Genomic DNA, 16,533 nt, shown 5'->3' on the forward strand with positions numbered 1-16,533 from the left:
TGTCAACATCAATGCAGATTGTTTACTGGTTGTGCATGCAAAACGTTGTTTGAAACTTTCGAGATGAAGAGTTACGAACTTGCGTATTAATGACAGCGGTTATCCATTGCTAACTGCGGTTAGCACCTCGTTTCAGCAGCTGACTGTTTGTCAGATACGATTGCTCTCTTTCACCACTGGAAGCAACTTTCCACCCATTGTCGGCCTGAGGGGATGACAGCGGTTATCCAAGCGGGGATTCGCGCACTCCGGGCAGCTCCTCGGCTGGCTCCGTTGGAAATGCCGCGTGCTTTGTCCGCTGGGAATTTGTGTCAACTTACACCTTCTTTATGCGTCTTACCGCAATTGGCTGCCACACGATTCACCATCACGTTATTTATGTAGTTTTCCTTCTAATTTCACAATCAACAGTGTTTTCAGATTAAATAAAGTACCCAAAATGCATTGTCTGTTGCTTTTTCAGTCAGGGGCGTTCCCTGCGTGACGTCACTTGTGGCATCGTCATCAACTCGAAAACAAGACTTCATGAATATTCAGCGCGAGTCTTAAAACGTAAAATATAGCCATATGCGGTGAAATCTTTGTAAAATGCGGTCAGTAGACATCATTTGAAGTGATTTTACAAATTATGGACGCGGAGGTGTCCTTTAAAATCGCATTCACAGTTTTGTTTAATTAGCTCTTTTATTATTTATAATTGTATTTATGCTTTTATTGTTCTGGCGTTTATTGTTCCATTGTTTGTTTTGATTGAAAGTCTCCTTGGGTGCTTGTAAATTAAATGTATTTGTTATTATTATATTATTATTATTATTATCATACCATTTCCCATTCATCCTCCCTGGACTAATCACATTAAAACAAACATTAGATCAGGCTTGTTTTGAATCAGCATGGAAAAGTATGTTTTATGAGGACCTGGGAACAGATTATTCTCATTTTTAATGGTTTCTTATGAGAAATAAATGTTCTGCAGACAATCTTTTCGCCTTACACACACTTTCTGGCAACCAATTAACTATACTTTTGCTACACCTTTCAGGAGTTACAGGACTTTGTCAAAGTGACTTTCACTCGGTTATTTGCCTAAAACTCATTTACGTCTACTTAAAATGCCTCCATTTTCACTCGTAACAAGAAAGGTGTGATGCGTGTTCACAGTAGTTTAAAATACAAACGAAAAGCAATCCAAGTATTTGAGCAAGTATTTATCGAGTAAAGTAAACTGTTTCGTACTTGGTGTAAGATTGTATTTGTTTGAACGCTTGCTCGTGGGAAGAGGAAAATCAAGATGATGGCGATGGTGGCGGTGATGCGTGTGAACACGTGATTTGAAGCCCCGTCGTTGGCTCCCGTAGCTAATGCGCATGCGCATTTCGCGGGTAGGGGCGGGCAGTTCCGTGTGCTTCATCCGGGTAGGACAGTCACCATTGACGGCCGAAGCACAACTTTTCCCCAGGCAAAGTGAAATCAACCCGCGGACTCGGACACAATCTAGTCCCCGCTTTTCAACTTAAATTAGTCGGACGAAGGCGCTGCAGCCCCCCCGATAGCAGTTCGGTCCACTCGGCCGAGACCCGAAGGGTAGCCGTACGGGGCTCGTCGCCTTTGTGGCGGCTTCCGAGCACTTTGGGAGATGGGCGGAAAGTCGGTGATGAGTCCCGGGCTGCAAAAGAACAAGCGACAACTTGCTCTCCGAGCCGACTAGTTCTTTGCCTTCTCGCCGCTGGAAAATTGGTCCCAAAGTTGGCTTTGCTCGCGTCCAAAGTGGGACTAAAGTGCTTTTGTGCACGGAACATGGAAGTACAAGGCCCGCAGGAGGCTCTCAAAGTGGAAATCCAATGTCATCAGGTAAGCAGCAGCGCCTCCGACGCCGCCACGGCGTTGGTGGTTTTTTTTCTTCTTCTTCTTCTTCTTCTTCTCGTCAAGGAGGTGTAAGGCAGCGTCGCCATCGTCGGCCGCTCACTCTCTTGGCCTAGCACTTCCTGCCGTCGTTCGGCTTCGTCTACCTCGTCCGGTGTTTGTTTACGACCGACGAGCAAGAAGAAGCACTGCTAATGCGGCGCCGTGCTCGGACGCGAGCTGAATATTTATGAGGGACAAGAAACATCCATGGCCGCTTTGTTCCAATCCCGCTCAACAACTTGAAACACTTTTCTCGTAACTACTTTTGTGAGCACGCACAAACGCAATTCCGAGGTGACCCCCCACAAACACACACACACAGACTAACAAACCAGTTAAATGTGTGTGCGCGCGCGTGCGTGTGAATGTGTGTGTGAGAGCGAAAGTTTATTTCTCCGCTGTTTTGGACTGGTGCTAGCGATGCTAAACTTGGCTCTTAAGGTTAATAACATTCGCACGGAGTCACATCAAGTTTGAGATAAATTTCTTGTCAGGTGCTGCTGTTCGGCGTGGCTTTTGCTCTCGAACTCGCTGACGATTATGAGCGTCCATTTTGAGCTCGACGACGCGTTTGTTGAGTCCAGGCGGCGACCGAACTCAGTAGCCGCTTGGCCGACTTCAACGACGAGGACTTTCACTGTGCGGAGTTGACGCGAACGGCGGCCTCGCCGCTGAGGGTTTTGACGTCTTTTTCAACCCCGTTTTGTCTCGAGTTTGCACTTAGTCCGCTGGTATGATAGCTTCTCGGTCACGTGACGGCAGCGCCGCCTTTCGGTTGGCTGACGGCGCCGCTTTCGCTTGGCTCGTTCGTTACGCTCTCGATGGCGGCCAGGCGGAGGGCCTCCTTGTTTTCCTCGTACTACTGCGGGGCAAGCGGATGCTTTTGCTGGCTGTCGGGGGTAGGGAGCGGTGCCCGGATTCGGTACTGCGGCCAACTCCCCGCCCGGCTGCCGCCTTCACCCACATCTCCCCTCCGAAGGCGAAGCGTAGACAAGTTGTGTCTTTTCTGGGCTTACGTGGAGCGGGACTGGGAAAAAGAGAGGGTCGATATTGTTTGACTCGATTAAATCGATCCACTTTGGCTGTGGAATGTTGCTCCTCCAAGCACTCGTTCAAGTGGAGCTTTCAGTAAGAGGAGGAGACTCGCTTGCATCCCGTGGGCCTCACTTTTGTCGTGGAAGCGTCCGTTTTGTGACGAAAGGGGTGCGTGTCCCCTCCCCCCAAAACGGAGAGCAAAAAGTCTGCAGAGTTTTGTAGAAGAAGGTGGGGGATGGGGACCGTTCATTGTGAACATTACCATTTTGATTGCTTTGATGCTGTTTTGGGCTGGCGGACAGAGGAAGGGGGAGGTGTTGCAACAGAATGCCCACTCGTTACTGAGCACACAATCTGGCTTTTGTGGTTTTGTTTTCTTATTGTCTATTTGCTCTCCCTCCAATATGTCACCTTTGATTGGCACACTTTTGCGGTATTGGAAAAGGCAAACACGTTTCCTTACCGGGTCAATTTTCTGCTTGTGGCAGCCATCTCGGCGTTTCGATGCTAACGCTTGCTTTTGCATGTGTTTGCTTTGCAGAATCAGACGCTGTGCAAAGGCCTGAATGAACTTGCCAGCGGACAGGTCGGTGGTAGCCTTCCGCTCCTCGTTTATTTGGATTGGATTGGATTTGCCTTGATTAGTCATTTACATTTCACAGCAGCAAAGTTATTCAAGGGAGAAAAAGTATAAAAACAAAATACTGGAGCTGCTGGAACGCTGTGTGGGCATCTTCATTAGGGTGGGGTGGGGGGGGGGGTTCCACAAGAATCCAATTGGAATTTGTTGAATTTGTCGGGGATACTCAACAAGCATTCAGTATTGCCCGGTGCCGTGTCGTCTTCCCCAAATTTCAAAGTGTTGTTCTCCATTGAAGTTAATACGAATGCCATGCAAGCATTCTAAAAAACAAAACGCTACAAACATGGGGAATCTGCATCTGAGTGAGACAAAATAGCCCCCCCCCCCTCATCTTGCACATCATTAAATGGAAGAAAAACTTGTTTCATTGGCGCTGAGCTTGTTTTTGCTCCTCTGACTGCGCGCTCTCGCACGTGTGAAACACCCTCCCGCAACCACGCGCATCCGCTCTGTGTGTGTGTGTGTGTGTGTGTTGTGGTTGCTGTCAGCTTCTATTGTTTGTGGAAGTCCATCTGCTGGCCTGTACCCCGCCCCCTCCTCACTCCATTTTGCGGGGCCCCTTCCTGGAGAGAAAGTGCCGAAATGTTGACTTGGAGTAATAAAAGAGGAAACAAAAACAGCGCGTGCCTCCTGACCTTTTGACCTTGCAGCCATGTTGTCATTGTCGGAAGAGTTGTCCGAGCTCGTTGCGCAATTGCTTTCTTCGACGTCAAAGATTTGGAAAACACAAACAATTGCAAGAAGCATTCTTGTCTTTCTCAAAACAACTTTGATTGCATTCACTTGCACCAAGACCGAATGTATTTATTGATTTACGGTGATACTTCAGCGCAAGAACTTAATTGAATCCCAGAAAGTGTGTGCGAGGCGAAAAGGTCATCTTCCGAACATTTATTTCCCATAAGAAACCATTAAAATGAGAATAATCCGTTCCCGGGTCCCTTCAAACATAATTTTCTACTAAATAAGCCTTAAAACTACTCAAAATAAACCTTATTTTATGTATAGTAAATGTGCTATTGTAATGAAAGAAATAAACTACTGTGTGATAAAGTCGTTTTATTGACCTTTGTGATGGTCGTTGATGTAGTTGCCTCTTGATGATATTCGAGTGAAGGTGCCGTGCTTTGTCGGCGATAATACCCTCACTCACACTGTCCTCTGCTAGCTGCTTTTCGTTCATCCAAATTAACAGAAGTTTTTCAACCTCTTCTTTTGCACGAGACCGTTGCTTAGACAACAAAGAAACGCCCTTAGCCACACGTAGCAATGGTCGACTTAGCGTACCGGTACTCGGACGCTAAGTCACACAAACGCGCACCTCGTTCGTGTTTTTCGATGATCTCCTTCTACTCGACCGTAATTTTCTTTCGTGTCTTTTTCTGTCCCATATTAGCAAAAGTACACTTGACGACAAACCACGTCCGCATTTAAAGAAAGGGGATGATGAAAAGTAGTCCGCCGGCCACCGTGGCGCCGTTGGACCGTGCGGTTTGGTGTTCGGCCGTCAGCCAAGACTATATGCTCACGAATTTAAAGTTTGTGAGCTGAAGCGTTCGTCAGTGGAGGTCACTGTATTGTAATGGGGTGAGGTCGCTCGGGTGTGGAAGGCCTCCTCGCTTTTTACCCAGCGGCAACATGCAAGCCTCGGCTTGTTTGAAACATGCAGCATTTTTCCTGTTGAACACTCGCATTGTCTGGTTTCCATGACAACACTCATATCGACCACGGGGGTGACGACCACGGCCGGTTTTAGTTCCCGCCAGCTCGTGCGGTTTTGCGGTTACTGTTTATTGGACGCACGTTGGCCCGTCGCGTTAATAATAAAATGGCTGCCGTTTGCATCATTGTCTAAGTCTAAAGCCGTCAATCACCCGTCTTGACCCGTTACCGTCTGAATTTTCCAAGAGGATCAAGTTGGGCTTCACCGTATCAGTTGACCCCCGGAAAGGAGTGGCCTCGTCTTGAGCCTATTGTAGAGCCTTCTCCAAACGTTGACCTCCGCCGGTCGGTGGCTTTCAATGAAGCCGGCAAAATGGTGCCGCTTCGTGGCCGTCCGTCCAAGCTGGGATCGGCGCCTAATCGCTTCCCGCCGCGGTGCCACTTGAATAACTGAGCTCTCGCGTTTGTGCGCAGAAGCTGGCGGCGCGGAGTTGCCCGGCGGCAGCCGGCAAGCCGTTGTCCCTCCTCAAGCCCCCGAGCCAGGCCATCGCCATCGCCGCGGCGCACCTCAACGGCCAGAAGATTCCCGAAGGCTCGGAGCCGCGGACGGCCCTCGCCGCGGCGCTCGGGGTCGGGCCTCGCCCGCCAGGCGCCGGGAGGGCGCCGGACCTTCCGCCCACGCAGGTAACGGAGAAAATTTGCGGTAGACGCTGCGGGGCATTAGCTCGTTTTCAACACGACATCAACGGTAGCGGTAGCCGCTGCCCCGCCAGTGCCGGCACGCCTCCCGTATGCACTGAATATGACATGTGCTCAGCGCCACTGGCGCTCGTCGACGGCAGGGCTCGGGAACCTTTTTCACTAAGAGAGCCATCAAAGTCAAATATTTAGAAAGGTTTTTCAGTGAGAAACACGCACGCACGCACGGAATTTCATCAAATGTCAGAATGTATGATGTAAAATAACTTTGTGATAATACTCACCAATAACAGCAATAGTTTTCCGTTGCTCATGATTGGTAACAAAAATCCAGCCAAACGATCGGAATGAAAGTCAACTTGCCGGCTACATAGGCGAAGCGACTGCTAGCTAGCCTCCACACTGCTCATTAGCTTGCACGCTTGCTTTCCGCTGTCTCTCACAAAAGTAGATTGATGCTAACGTTAGCGTGGGGCTTGTCAACTGATATTCAACTGTTCCATTCATGGAATTAGAATCACGGCAGAAGTTTTTCTCTCCACAAAGGTGAATCCTTCCGTCCATTCAACGTCAGGCTCATTTAAAAGGGGGCGGTGACCTGCTTCGACATCAACGGCCATAAGTCGGTGTCATCCAATCAAAATCGCACCCAATTAGGAAATGAAGAGCGAGCGAGAATGTGTATTTAGTTTAATTGGCGAGCCAGATGCAATCATCAAAGGAGCCGTAGGTTCCCGACACCCGATCTACAGCAACTACACGCTGCATGTGACACACGGCGCCAAGTTCAACGCACGTCAGGCAACGGTGAAGACGCTGGACGTTTTTACAGGATTGATGGCATGAACGTGAGTGAGAGAGCGATCGAATGAGTGTGGAGGAGCACTGTTGCCTTGGAAACTGCTCCGGTCGGAGGGGAAGGAAGGGGGGGGGGGGGTCAGCGCTGAAAAGTGGAGGAGCAAAATCAGCTCGCCACAAGTCCTCTTTTCACCTTGGTCGTCTGGTGCTACTTCACACACACCCGTTGGTGCGTACGGCGAGCACTTGAGAGGAATGAAGTGGCGACCGTGCGTTAGTGGAGGACACCCACCCTGTCATCACCCCCAACCCCAAGGTGCTCTTGACCTACAAGTAAATCAGCACAATTGGGAAAATAAAATCTCTTCTACTGCAAAAATGTTCTTCCTTCGGTGTGGTTGCCAAGGGAACTGGCCTATCCCACCACCACCGTGCCTCTACCCCCCCCCCCCACTAGTCGTGAATGGCTCCGCAGTACGCCAGAGCAGAACCGCTGAAGAAGAAAATGTGAGTGTGTGGAGGGCTCAGGTGGGTGTCAGCGGATTGTAAAAATCCTGCTGAGTGTCAGCCAATCACAGCGTAGCATCTTTGTTGCAGGAAGTGAGGACAGCCATGAGCTGCAACGCCAAACGTACGCGCTCAGTCACGTAATGAGTAATGACTACTGTTTGGTTTTCATCATCTCATTTCGTGGTTACGGTTTATTCATGAAAATGATGATTTCCAAAGTCCGAAATCGTCAATATAGCCAATATCCATTTTCATTCATAACACAAGATAGCTAAATTTTAGACCAGGCGATCTGTACAGGGCCAGCTATTAGCTTCCTTGAGATGAATTGTACATGTGCGCTACGGGAATCGAGAGTCAAGAGTTAGCATCGTTTTTATCAGTGTCATTTAACCTTTAATGGCATCTGCTGGGGAAACTGCTAACTTTTTGACAGGAGTTTCAGACACTGATATAAGCCATATAAAATGTTTTGTTGTCTTTCAAACAATAGTGATTATGACATGTTTGGATGATTGTAAAATATTTCTGTTTTGTTTTCTTAAAATAGTAGCAAATATGATATTTTCGTGATTGACTAGTTGAAATCTGGCTATTTTTTTCTCAAGTACAGTGATACCTCAGCTTACAAACTTAATTGGTTCCCATTTATTTCCCATAAGAAACCATTAAAAATGAGAAGAATCCGTTCCCAGCTGCCCATAAAACATAATTTTCTACTAAATAAGGCTTAAAACTACACAAAATATACCGTATTTCATGTGTAATAAATGTGCTATTGTATTGCAATTAAAGAGATGAACTGTACTGTGTATATATAAAATAGTCATTTTATTGCCCTTTGTGATGGTCGTTGATGTCGTTGCCTCTTGATGATATCCGAGTGAAGTTGATGTGCTTTCTCGGCGATAATACCCTCACTCGCACTGTCCCCTGCTAGCAGCTTTTCGTTAATCCAAATCAACAGAAGTTTTTCAACCTCTTCTCTTGCCTGAGACCGTTGCTTAGACAACACGGAAACACCCTTAGCCACACGTAGCAATGGCCGACTTAGCGTACTGGTACTGGGACGCTAAGTCGCACAAACGCACACCTCGTTTGTGTTTTGCGATGATCTCCTTCTTGTGCTCGACCGTGATTTTCTTTTGTGTCGTCTTCGGGTTAACACTAGCCTGCGGCGGGGTCTTTTTCGGTCCCATAATTGCAAAAGTACTTCAATCGATAACAAACAACGTCTGCACTCAAAGAAAGAGGCTGTGGAAAAGTAGTCCGCCAGCCACCGTGGCGCTGTTTGACCGTGTGGTTTGCATACCTGTCAACCTGCGAGACACTGCGAGCTCAATTTGTCCTTACTTGTGTCGCGGTTTTCAAGGCGGTGATGGCAGTTGAGGATGCCAAAAATCAGGCAGGACGGAGCGGCGTGTTGTATTTGAAAAGTCGTATTAAAATAAAGTCAACAGACAACAAAAATGTAAAACATCAAAGTCATTCAAACAGAAAAATACAGGCTTTCAAATAAAGACCAAGAGTAATAGTGTGCCAAGATGAAACAAACACACGCACGGCATACGACGATGACCCGACACCGAATGGTCGTGCCGGTTCGTCCGCCGAAAACGAGTTTGTATGCCAAGATTATATTCTGGCTAATTTAATGTTCGTAAGGCGAAAGGTTGGTGACCTAAAGCGTAATGTCTTTGACATTGATCAGCGTTTGTACGGTGTTTTTAGCCTCCTTTTAAATAGCTGTAACGTTAAACACCATTTGGCGCCTGGACCGCCCGCTTTATGTCCGCCGGATACACTTGACCCCGACACGTTTGCCATTGGCGGCCATATTTGTGGCAATGCCGCTGATGATTTTGAATCCCTCTGCGGCAGGCGAAGGGCTCGCTGGGCTCGGGTCCCCTCAAGGTGCCTCAAGTTAGCTCTCTGCACCGCCTGGCCGGTCAGGCCGCCGGCGCGCTACCTCAGGTACTCGCTCGCTCACTCCCGCCCGCCCGCCAGACGAGACGCCCGCTGACCGGCGACCCTCGCCTTTGTCCTCGCTCGCTGTTCAGGTCAGGCCAAAGACGCTGATTCCGGACAGCCTCCCCCGCGGCCCGCGCCGGGATCCCCCTCGGGCCCCGCAGCTACGCGGCTCCTCGGGGCCCCCCGCCGGCCCCACCCCTCCCACCGCCAATTGCACACTCCCCGCCCGCCGGCAGCCTTACGACAGCGCCGGGCCCGGAGTGGCCTACGCCATCATCGCCGCCTCGCCCGCCAATGCAAAAGGACGAGCTTCCGTCAGCGAGGCCGTCAAGGTGAGACGCGCGAACGTCAGCTATCCGCTATTAGCGTGACGCTCCATGCGCGCTCGCGCGTTCCCAGGTGATCATCATCCAGCCGCAAGCGGATGGCGACGGAGGGGGGCTCCGCCTCCCGTCGCAACAGCCCCCGCCGGCACCTGTCAGTTCCCCTCCCCGCGTGATTGACGAAGACCCCGAGGTGGGCGCTCGCTCGCTCGCTCGCTCTCGACAACGACGGGCGTTTGGGAGCCCCGCCATGTTGTCGCTCACATTCTGGTCTCTTTTGCAGAAAATTTCCTTCATGGTCGCGCTGGGTCTGGTGACCAACGAGCACCTGGAAGGTGACGACGGCGCCGAGACGCCTCCCCCTTCCCTCCCGCCCCCAACTTGACGCGGCGCTTTGTGTTTTGCTAGAACTCCACCTGAAGAGGCAGGAGAGGAAGAGGCGGAGCACAGCCAATCCCGCCTACAGCGGTCTCTTTGAACCAGAGGTCCTTTTGCCCTTCGGCGAGACGTCGTCGACAGCGACGTCGTCGCCACTCAACTCTCACTTTTGTTTGTCCGCAGCGCAAGCGCCTGCCGTCGCATTACCTGAACAGCCCGCTCTTCGCGTCGCCACGAGGTAACAATCGCCGCACGCTAAGCTAACGTGTCACTCGCGTGCCCGTCGTCGCGCCGTCATCGTGATCGTCATAACGAGAGAATGCGGAGCTGCTGTAGAAAGGAGGCAAATCTGGAGAAGGCCCCACCTCACCCTGATGACAATTGCGGGCGCCCTCGAGTAGTTCCACTTTGCCGCAAGCGCAAAGGCCGCCCAGCGCGCGGCACAAATGCTCTCAATTTCTTTCCTTGGCTCTTCAAATTGGGGCTCTTCAGCTTTGAGTTGGCTGTCAATGTGTGTCTTAAAGGACAATCGACACCTTTTTTTTTGTTTCCTAACTGACATCAGAAAAACCTTTTATAGCATCTAAAATGCCCAAAACTGCCACTCGTGAGCTCAAAACTGGAGAGATTCAGAAAGTCCCGCCTCCTTCACAGACTGCCTTGCTCCAGAATCAAAACAATGGCTTCAGATAGTTCAGATTCGGAGAAAGTTACTCATCCAGTTATTTCTAATTTAATCACGGGGTCAAGAAAAGCATTCGTGTTCGATTCAAAGAAAAAACTGACTCGGAATAATACCGTAGCGTCCGGTACTTGTGTTGTGCATGTCACGCTGAGGGGCATGACAATACGTACCAAGTTTGACTGTCATGGAAGCGTCCTTTCGGCTCGGTCCCCGTTCTGAAGAATGTCATCATCTTTGGCTTGGAAGAGCTCCATTTTACTTACATACGTTCAACAAAATAATTTACGAGCTGGATGATCAGCCTCGAGAGGAGTTATCCATCGCTAACTCCGGTTAGCTCCTCGTTGTCCTTTGGCCTTGTTCCGTTGGAAATGGCTGATTTGTCCGCTGGGAATTTGTGTCAACTTACACCTTCTTTATGTGTCTTACCGCAATTGGCTGCCACACAACGATTCGCCCTCGCGTTATTTATGTCGTTTTCCTTCTAATTTTGTGATCAACACCGTGTTTTCAGATGAAAAAAGTACCCAAAATGCATCGTGTATCGCTTTCTCGGTCAGGGGCGTCCCCTCAGTGACGTCACTCCGGAATCTTTGTCAAATGCGCTCAGTAGAAGTCATTTGAAGTGATTTTACAAATGATGGACGCAACTTGTCCGGAGGTGTCGGTTGTCCTTTCAGTTTAGCGCACGTCTAACGCTAGCTAGTGGCTGCCCGGCCGTGCGCTGTGCCTAACATGTGCTCTGCTTCATCCACATGCTAGACTCGGAGCATCTCTGCTGGAAGGTAGGTCACGTTGTGACGCCGCTTTTTTCTGCCGTGATCGGGCGTGCAAAGTTTGCAAAGGTCGTTGATGCCAAATCGGAGACCGATTTGACGGGACTATTTTATATATGCACATTCTTAAACATTCAATGGTTATTATTCTCCACTCCTTTAAGTGTCTAAGTTTAGTCTAAGTTGAACAACTAGTTTCAAGTGTAATCTAGTTTTTTTTTTAGCTTTTTCTTCAAGTAAAGCCAGAAACTCGCAAGTGGGATTTGGGAGTTTGGGTGTTTTAAATCAATTTGTTGATTTATTTTGAAGGCATTGTGGTAGAATTCTGTATTTGTCCCACGTAAACCACAACAACGCTCATTATTCTTCACTTCAATTTTTTAAAACTAGTTATTCATTAATTTGTTATTCGCTTTGGACAAAAGCGATATGTAAACGGGGTTAAACATTGTAATGGCTTCCCCAAATTCACAACAACCTGCGAGAGGAAACTGTAACTGCAATGTGGCCCGCGAGTTTGACAGCCTTGCGCTCGAGGGTGACGCACGATGTTATTAACTCATTCGCTGCCATTGCCGAATTTATTTGGGAATTAAAAAGTGTGACTTGGAGCGCCATTCCCGAATTTCTTCGGGTTTTGGTTTTCTCTTTCTGGGGGTGCCTCAGGCGGTGTTTTTCCCTTCTACGAGGGGTTAGCATTTGCCTTTTGTCCATGTTGGCGCTTTGTTACGGCTTCAGCTGTTGTTAAAGCGCTGTAGAAATCAATATGTATGGATTGTATTTTGTACAGCCGCCCGCCCCCCATTCAAGCTCAGATAACTCCAGACACATATAACTTTGGAATGATAAAAGAATAGAGTCCAGGGTAACTTGAATGTTCATATCGCCCTAAAACTCAAGATTCCGTGAGTCCTGCAATTTTAGTGAAAATGACAAAAACCCTGGCACTGGAGTGCACACATTTTTGGATTGGATTGAATATTCCTTTATTCATCTCGCAGTGGAGAAATGTACAATTCACAGCAGCAAAGTTATGAAAGGAAGAGGAAAGAGAATTGGAGTGAACGCTGGCGCGAATGGTTGCCGCTGCTCACCCGCACAAAAAAAATGTGACTCTAAAGTAATAATAATAATCCATTTCATTTCTAAGCGCCTTTCAAAACTCCCAAGGACACTTTACAGTCACGTAATTTTTTTGTAGTCCTTGAGAGTTTTGAATTATTATTATTATTAGCTGTCTATTATTTAGCTAGCTAGCTTTCTATATATTTCAGTTACTTCCGGGTTGAGTGAACGCTGACGCGTGTGGCTGCCGCTGCTCACCCACAGGAACTGATCCTGTGACTGTAAAGTGACCTTGAGCGTTTTGAAAGGTGCTTAGAAATCAAATCTATCATTATTATGATTATGATTATGATTATTATTTTGAAGAGTTGTGCTAACTGATTGACTCGGCAGCAAGCCGTCATGTGACGTTGTGAGCGTGAGGCAGAACTGACTCCGCCCAAAACCGGAGCTGCTTTTCAAATCACAAATGCGCCCTCTGCTGGCTTCTTGGAGTCAGCGCAGGCTTTTGGCGAGCGACCCGCCGACAGTCAGTGGCAGGAAATGTTGGCCTTGTGAACGAATGTTTTGGCTTTTGGGTGCCCAAAAGCCCCCCCCCCGCCATTCACGCTCTGGCATAAGAGTTTGTTTGTGGCACGTAGGCGCAGGATGAGGCGGAGCAGGACGAGCGGGGCTTGGCCGTCCGCCGGTTTCAGCCCTGTCACGACTGCCCCCCGGCCTTCCGCCAGGAATGCCTCCAGCCCGGGGCGCCCCCGTTTTGCCCGACGTGCCACAAGAAGGTCGGCTCGCCCTCGCTCCGGGACGCGATAGGAAACGAAGGCAAGTGTCGTAAGCCCCGCTCTTGTAGCTCCCGAACACGGGTGGCCTCGCGAGACGGCTTGTTGATGGCTCGTTCTCGCCGCAGTGCGTCGGGATGAGAAGCGGCGTCTGCTGCGGCGCAACGGAGAGCTGAAGGAGGAGTGCGCTCACCTGGAGGAGGAAGACCAGCAGCTCAATCGGACGCTACAAGTAAGGCGTCGCTTTCCCTATGCCAATTTCAAACCACTCACTCAACCACATTCTCCACCGGCCACCTCATTCAGCTCCAAGACCACGGATGACAACTTTTCCCGACCAGATAAAACGAAATATGTATTCTCGCTTTTTCACTGCTCATTTCCTGTTTCGGCTTGTGTTGGCGGAAAGCGCCATTTTGATTGGATGATCGTGATGTCAGGACAGGTAAACCGCCCTTTTGCATCAGCGGAAGAGTTAAGAAAAATCAACTTGAATGGTCAGAAGGATTCGCCTTTGTGGAGAGAACCGCGTCTAATTTGCAATGAAACAATAGCATCGATGAAACACTCGAATGTCAGTGGCACACTGACAAGCTCCATGCTAACGTTAGCATCAATGTACAGTAAAGTCTCGTTATATCGATATTCTCGGGAGTTGGAAAAAATATCGATATAACCGGACTATCGATATATCCCATCCTGCGGCATGTAAATTTTCTCCTTGCGTTCATAGAAATAGTATCGGAATAAGCAGTACTATCCATATAACCAGACTTTACTGTACTTCTGTGAGAGGCAGCAAAAAGCAAGCGTGCAAGCTAATGAGCAGTGTGCAGGCTAGCTAGCGGGAACCTTCCGTATATACCCGGCAAATTGACTTTTATTCTGGTAGTTTGGCTGGATTTTTACCAATCACGAGCACTAGAAAACCATTCATATTAATGGTGAGTATTATTACAGTTATTTTAAAGGACAACCGACGTGACTTTTTTGTTTTAAACTGACATCAGAAAACCGTTTGATAGCATCTAAAATAGCCAAAACACGCATTATGATATTTTTAGTCAAATGCAAACCACCAATAAAAATGACTTCAAGTGTCCAAAATCTGCAAAAAAAATTGAGCTGCGAATTGGGCATTTTCAGAAAGTCCCGCCCCCATTTTGTGACGTCACGCCAAGACGTCTTGCATTGCTGGAGAATCAAAACAATGGCTTCAGATTGGGAGAAGATGCTTTCTTGTTACACATCCAGTTATGAATATGATTCAAATAGTTCTGAAGAGGAAAGCATACGTTTGCAATCGATTAAAGAATTTATTCCGTGCCATTATGAGGCAACATTGAGGGGAGATGTCTCAACGAAAAAGAGGCACAAAATGGCGACATCCTGTGGCCACCTCCATTTCCACAGGCTGATAAATTCCTTATATGGAGCTTGGACGCCCTCTTCTGGCGGCTTTTGGGTGCAACACGAGGTCCCCAGACCAAATAAGTACGGCAAAATACATTGACGTGATGGAAGGACAATGCATCTTTTTTACGTTCCTTTAGTGACGTCACGTACGGACTCGTCACCAACTCAAAAACAAGACTTCCTGAATATTCAGCGCGAGTCTTAAAACGTAAAATATAGCTTTAATATGCGGTGGAATCTTTGTCAAATACGCTCAGTAGAAGTCATTTGAAGCCATTTCACAAATGATGGACACAACTTGTCCGGAGACGTCGGTTGTCCTTTAAATAATACATTCTGACACAATCACCTTTTTTTCCGATTCTTTTCTCGTTTGTCATTCTCATCCCTGTAGTACTCACGACGAGGCGCCAGTTTGGTGTTGCCAAAAATCCACTAAAAGCTCATATGATGACCGTAACCGTTCGCACCTGGATTCGCCGCCGTGGCTCTAACGCTTTCCGCACTCCTCCGACAGCGCTGCCTGGATCGGCGAGATGGTCTGGCGTCGCGGCAGCGGGACACGTTGGCGGCGCTGGAGCGGCTCAAGGCGCTCCTCAGGCTCATCCGGGTGACCGAGACGAGCGGCTCGGCGCCTCCGTCGCCATCCTGGATGAAAAGTGGACCCTCGGCGTCTCCCTTGCGGACCTCGCCAGACGACAAGTCGCCTTAACCTGACAGAGCCCCCCCCCCTCGCCCCCACCACCACCCTGGTGACTAATTAATTCCCAAGACCTGTGGTGCCGACGAGATTCCTTTTTCTGTCTTGTTTGGATGCAACGGCAGCTTTTTTTTTTTTTTTTTTTTTTTTTTGCCAAAACGATTCAGGAAGTATTTGAAGATGAAGACAAAAGTATTGGCGAGCCAAGTCGAGCAGAGCGGAAGGCACGGTTTAGCGCGTGTGCCGTCCAATCCGAGAGACCAACCAGCGCCAGGAAACACACCGGTTTTTGACTGGCGTTTTGCCCCCCCGCTTAGGCCAACCGCAGACGCGCGTCCTTTGTTTGTAGTGACGTTGCGTGGCCGCCGGTTGAGCCACTGACCGCCAGTCGACATTGGCGACCGGTCTATGTTTGTACTGACGTTGACATTGTACTGTTGACAAGTTGGCGTACTGGCGACCTTTCGGCGGCTTGTCCGGGGGACGGGAGGCCGCGATTGGCCGCCGGCTTGTGCCTATGGGAGGACGGATGAACCGTGAGCATTCACCTGACAAATATGCCAAAAACAAAGAAAACAAAAATCATCTTACTTTTGTCCGAGTGCCGCATTCTGGTCCCGAAGAAACTGTGCTACCGCCGCATTTCAGCTATTTTACCAGAGCACACCTTTGAACAAAGACGTCCAGGCGTCCCGTACCTTTTCTATTCTTTTATGGAGCAGCAAAAACAAGAGTTTGGAGGGCGAGATGCGCGAGTCCGACCAAAAACGTGACGCTAGCCAGTAGATCGAGTCCTTTGTCTTCAATATGCCAACGTAGTAGTTCACTTTTTCTACTGACTTCTTACGAAATCAAAAAATCCCAAATAAACACGTTGACTACAAAAGTGCTTGATGTGGTCAAATGCCGACACGTGCGTGTGTGATTCACAACTCCAAAGTGTGCCTATTCGCTAGCGATTGGCTATCTATTCGCTCACTTCGTACAGGAGTGGTCCATGGACGAAAAGGTTTCTTCTGCCGTCATCTGGACTTCTTCGGAGGTGTCGGACGTTTGGCTTCTTATCCAAGAAACTTTGTCAGCAAACTAAAGTCTTACCGGTAGTTTCGGCCCTATATGTATCCCTACGGTCCAGACGTGGCGGCGCCGGACTCTGCTATGATAGGTCCCCTGCTCTCAGGTTGGAGGGAG

At 48.8% G+C, this 16,533-nt stretch overlaps 1 protein-coding gene across 3 annotated transcripts; it reads left to right on the forward strand.

The window, feature by feature from the left end:
• The first annotated feature begins 1,406 nt into the window (after window positions 1–1,406).
• On the forward strand, window positions 1,407–16,228 carry phf21b (PHD finger protein 21B). Of its 3 annotated transcripts, XM_088988367.1 has the most exons (13): window positions 1,407–1,851; window positions 3,482–3,526; window positions 5,720–5,929; window positions 9,134–9,226; window positions 9,313–9,555; window positions 9,623–9,739; window positions 9,830–9,881; window positions 9,955–10,031; window positions 10,108–10,162; window positions 11,372–11,394; window positions 13,098–13,269; window positions 13,355–13,458; window positions 15,160–16,228. In XM_088988367.1, exons 1-13 carry the CDS (start codon window positions 1,798–1,800, stop codon window positions 15,352–15,354), a joined length of 1,440 nt encoding a protein of 479 aa, XP_088844493.1. In that variant the 5' UTR covers window positions 1,407–1,797; the 3' UTR covers window positions 15,355–16,228. The 3 variants fall into 3 exon arrangements, with proteins under 3 accessions (XP_088844493.1, XP_088844495.1, XP_088844494.1); XM_088988369.1 differs by lacking the exon at window positions 3,482–3,526 and having other exon boundaries at window positions 5,723–5,929; XM_088988368.1 differs by lacking the exon at window positions 3,482–3,526 and having other exon boundaries at window positions 1,409–1,851.
• The last annotated feature ends 305 nt before the right edge of the window (window positions 16,229–16,533 follow it).

The sequence above is a fragment of the Hippocampus bargibanti genome, linkage group LG22 (genome assembly GCF_051943395.1).
Source record: "Hippocampus bargibanti isolate YZ-2025 linkage group LG22, ASM5194339v1, whole genome shotgun sequence".
NCBI classification, from domain to species: domain Eukaryota; kingdom Metazoa; phylum Chordata; class Actinopteri; order Syngnathiformes; family Syngnathidae; genus Hippocampus; species Hippocampus bargibanti.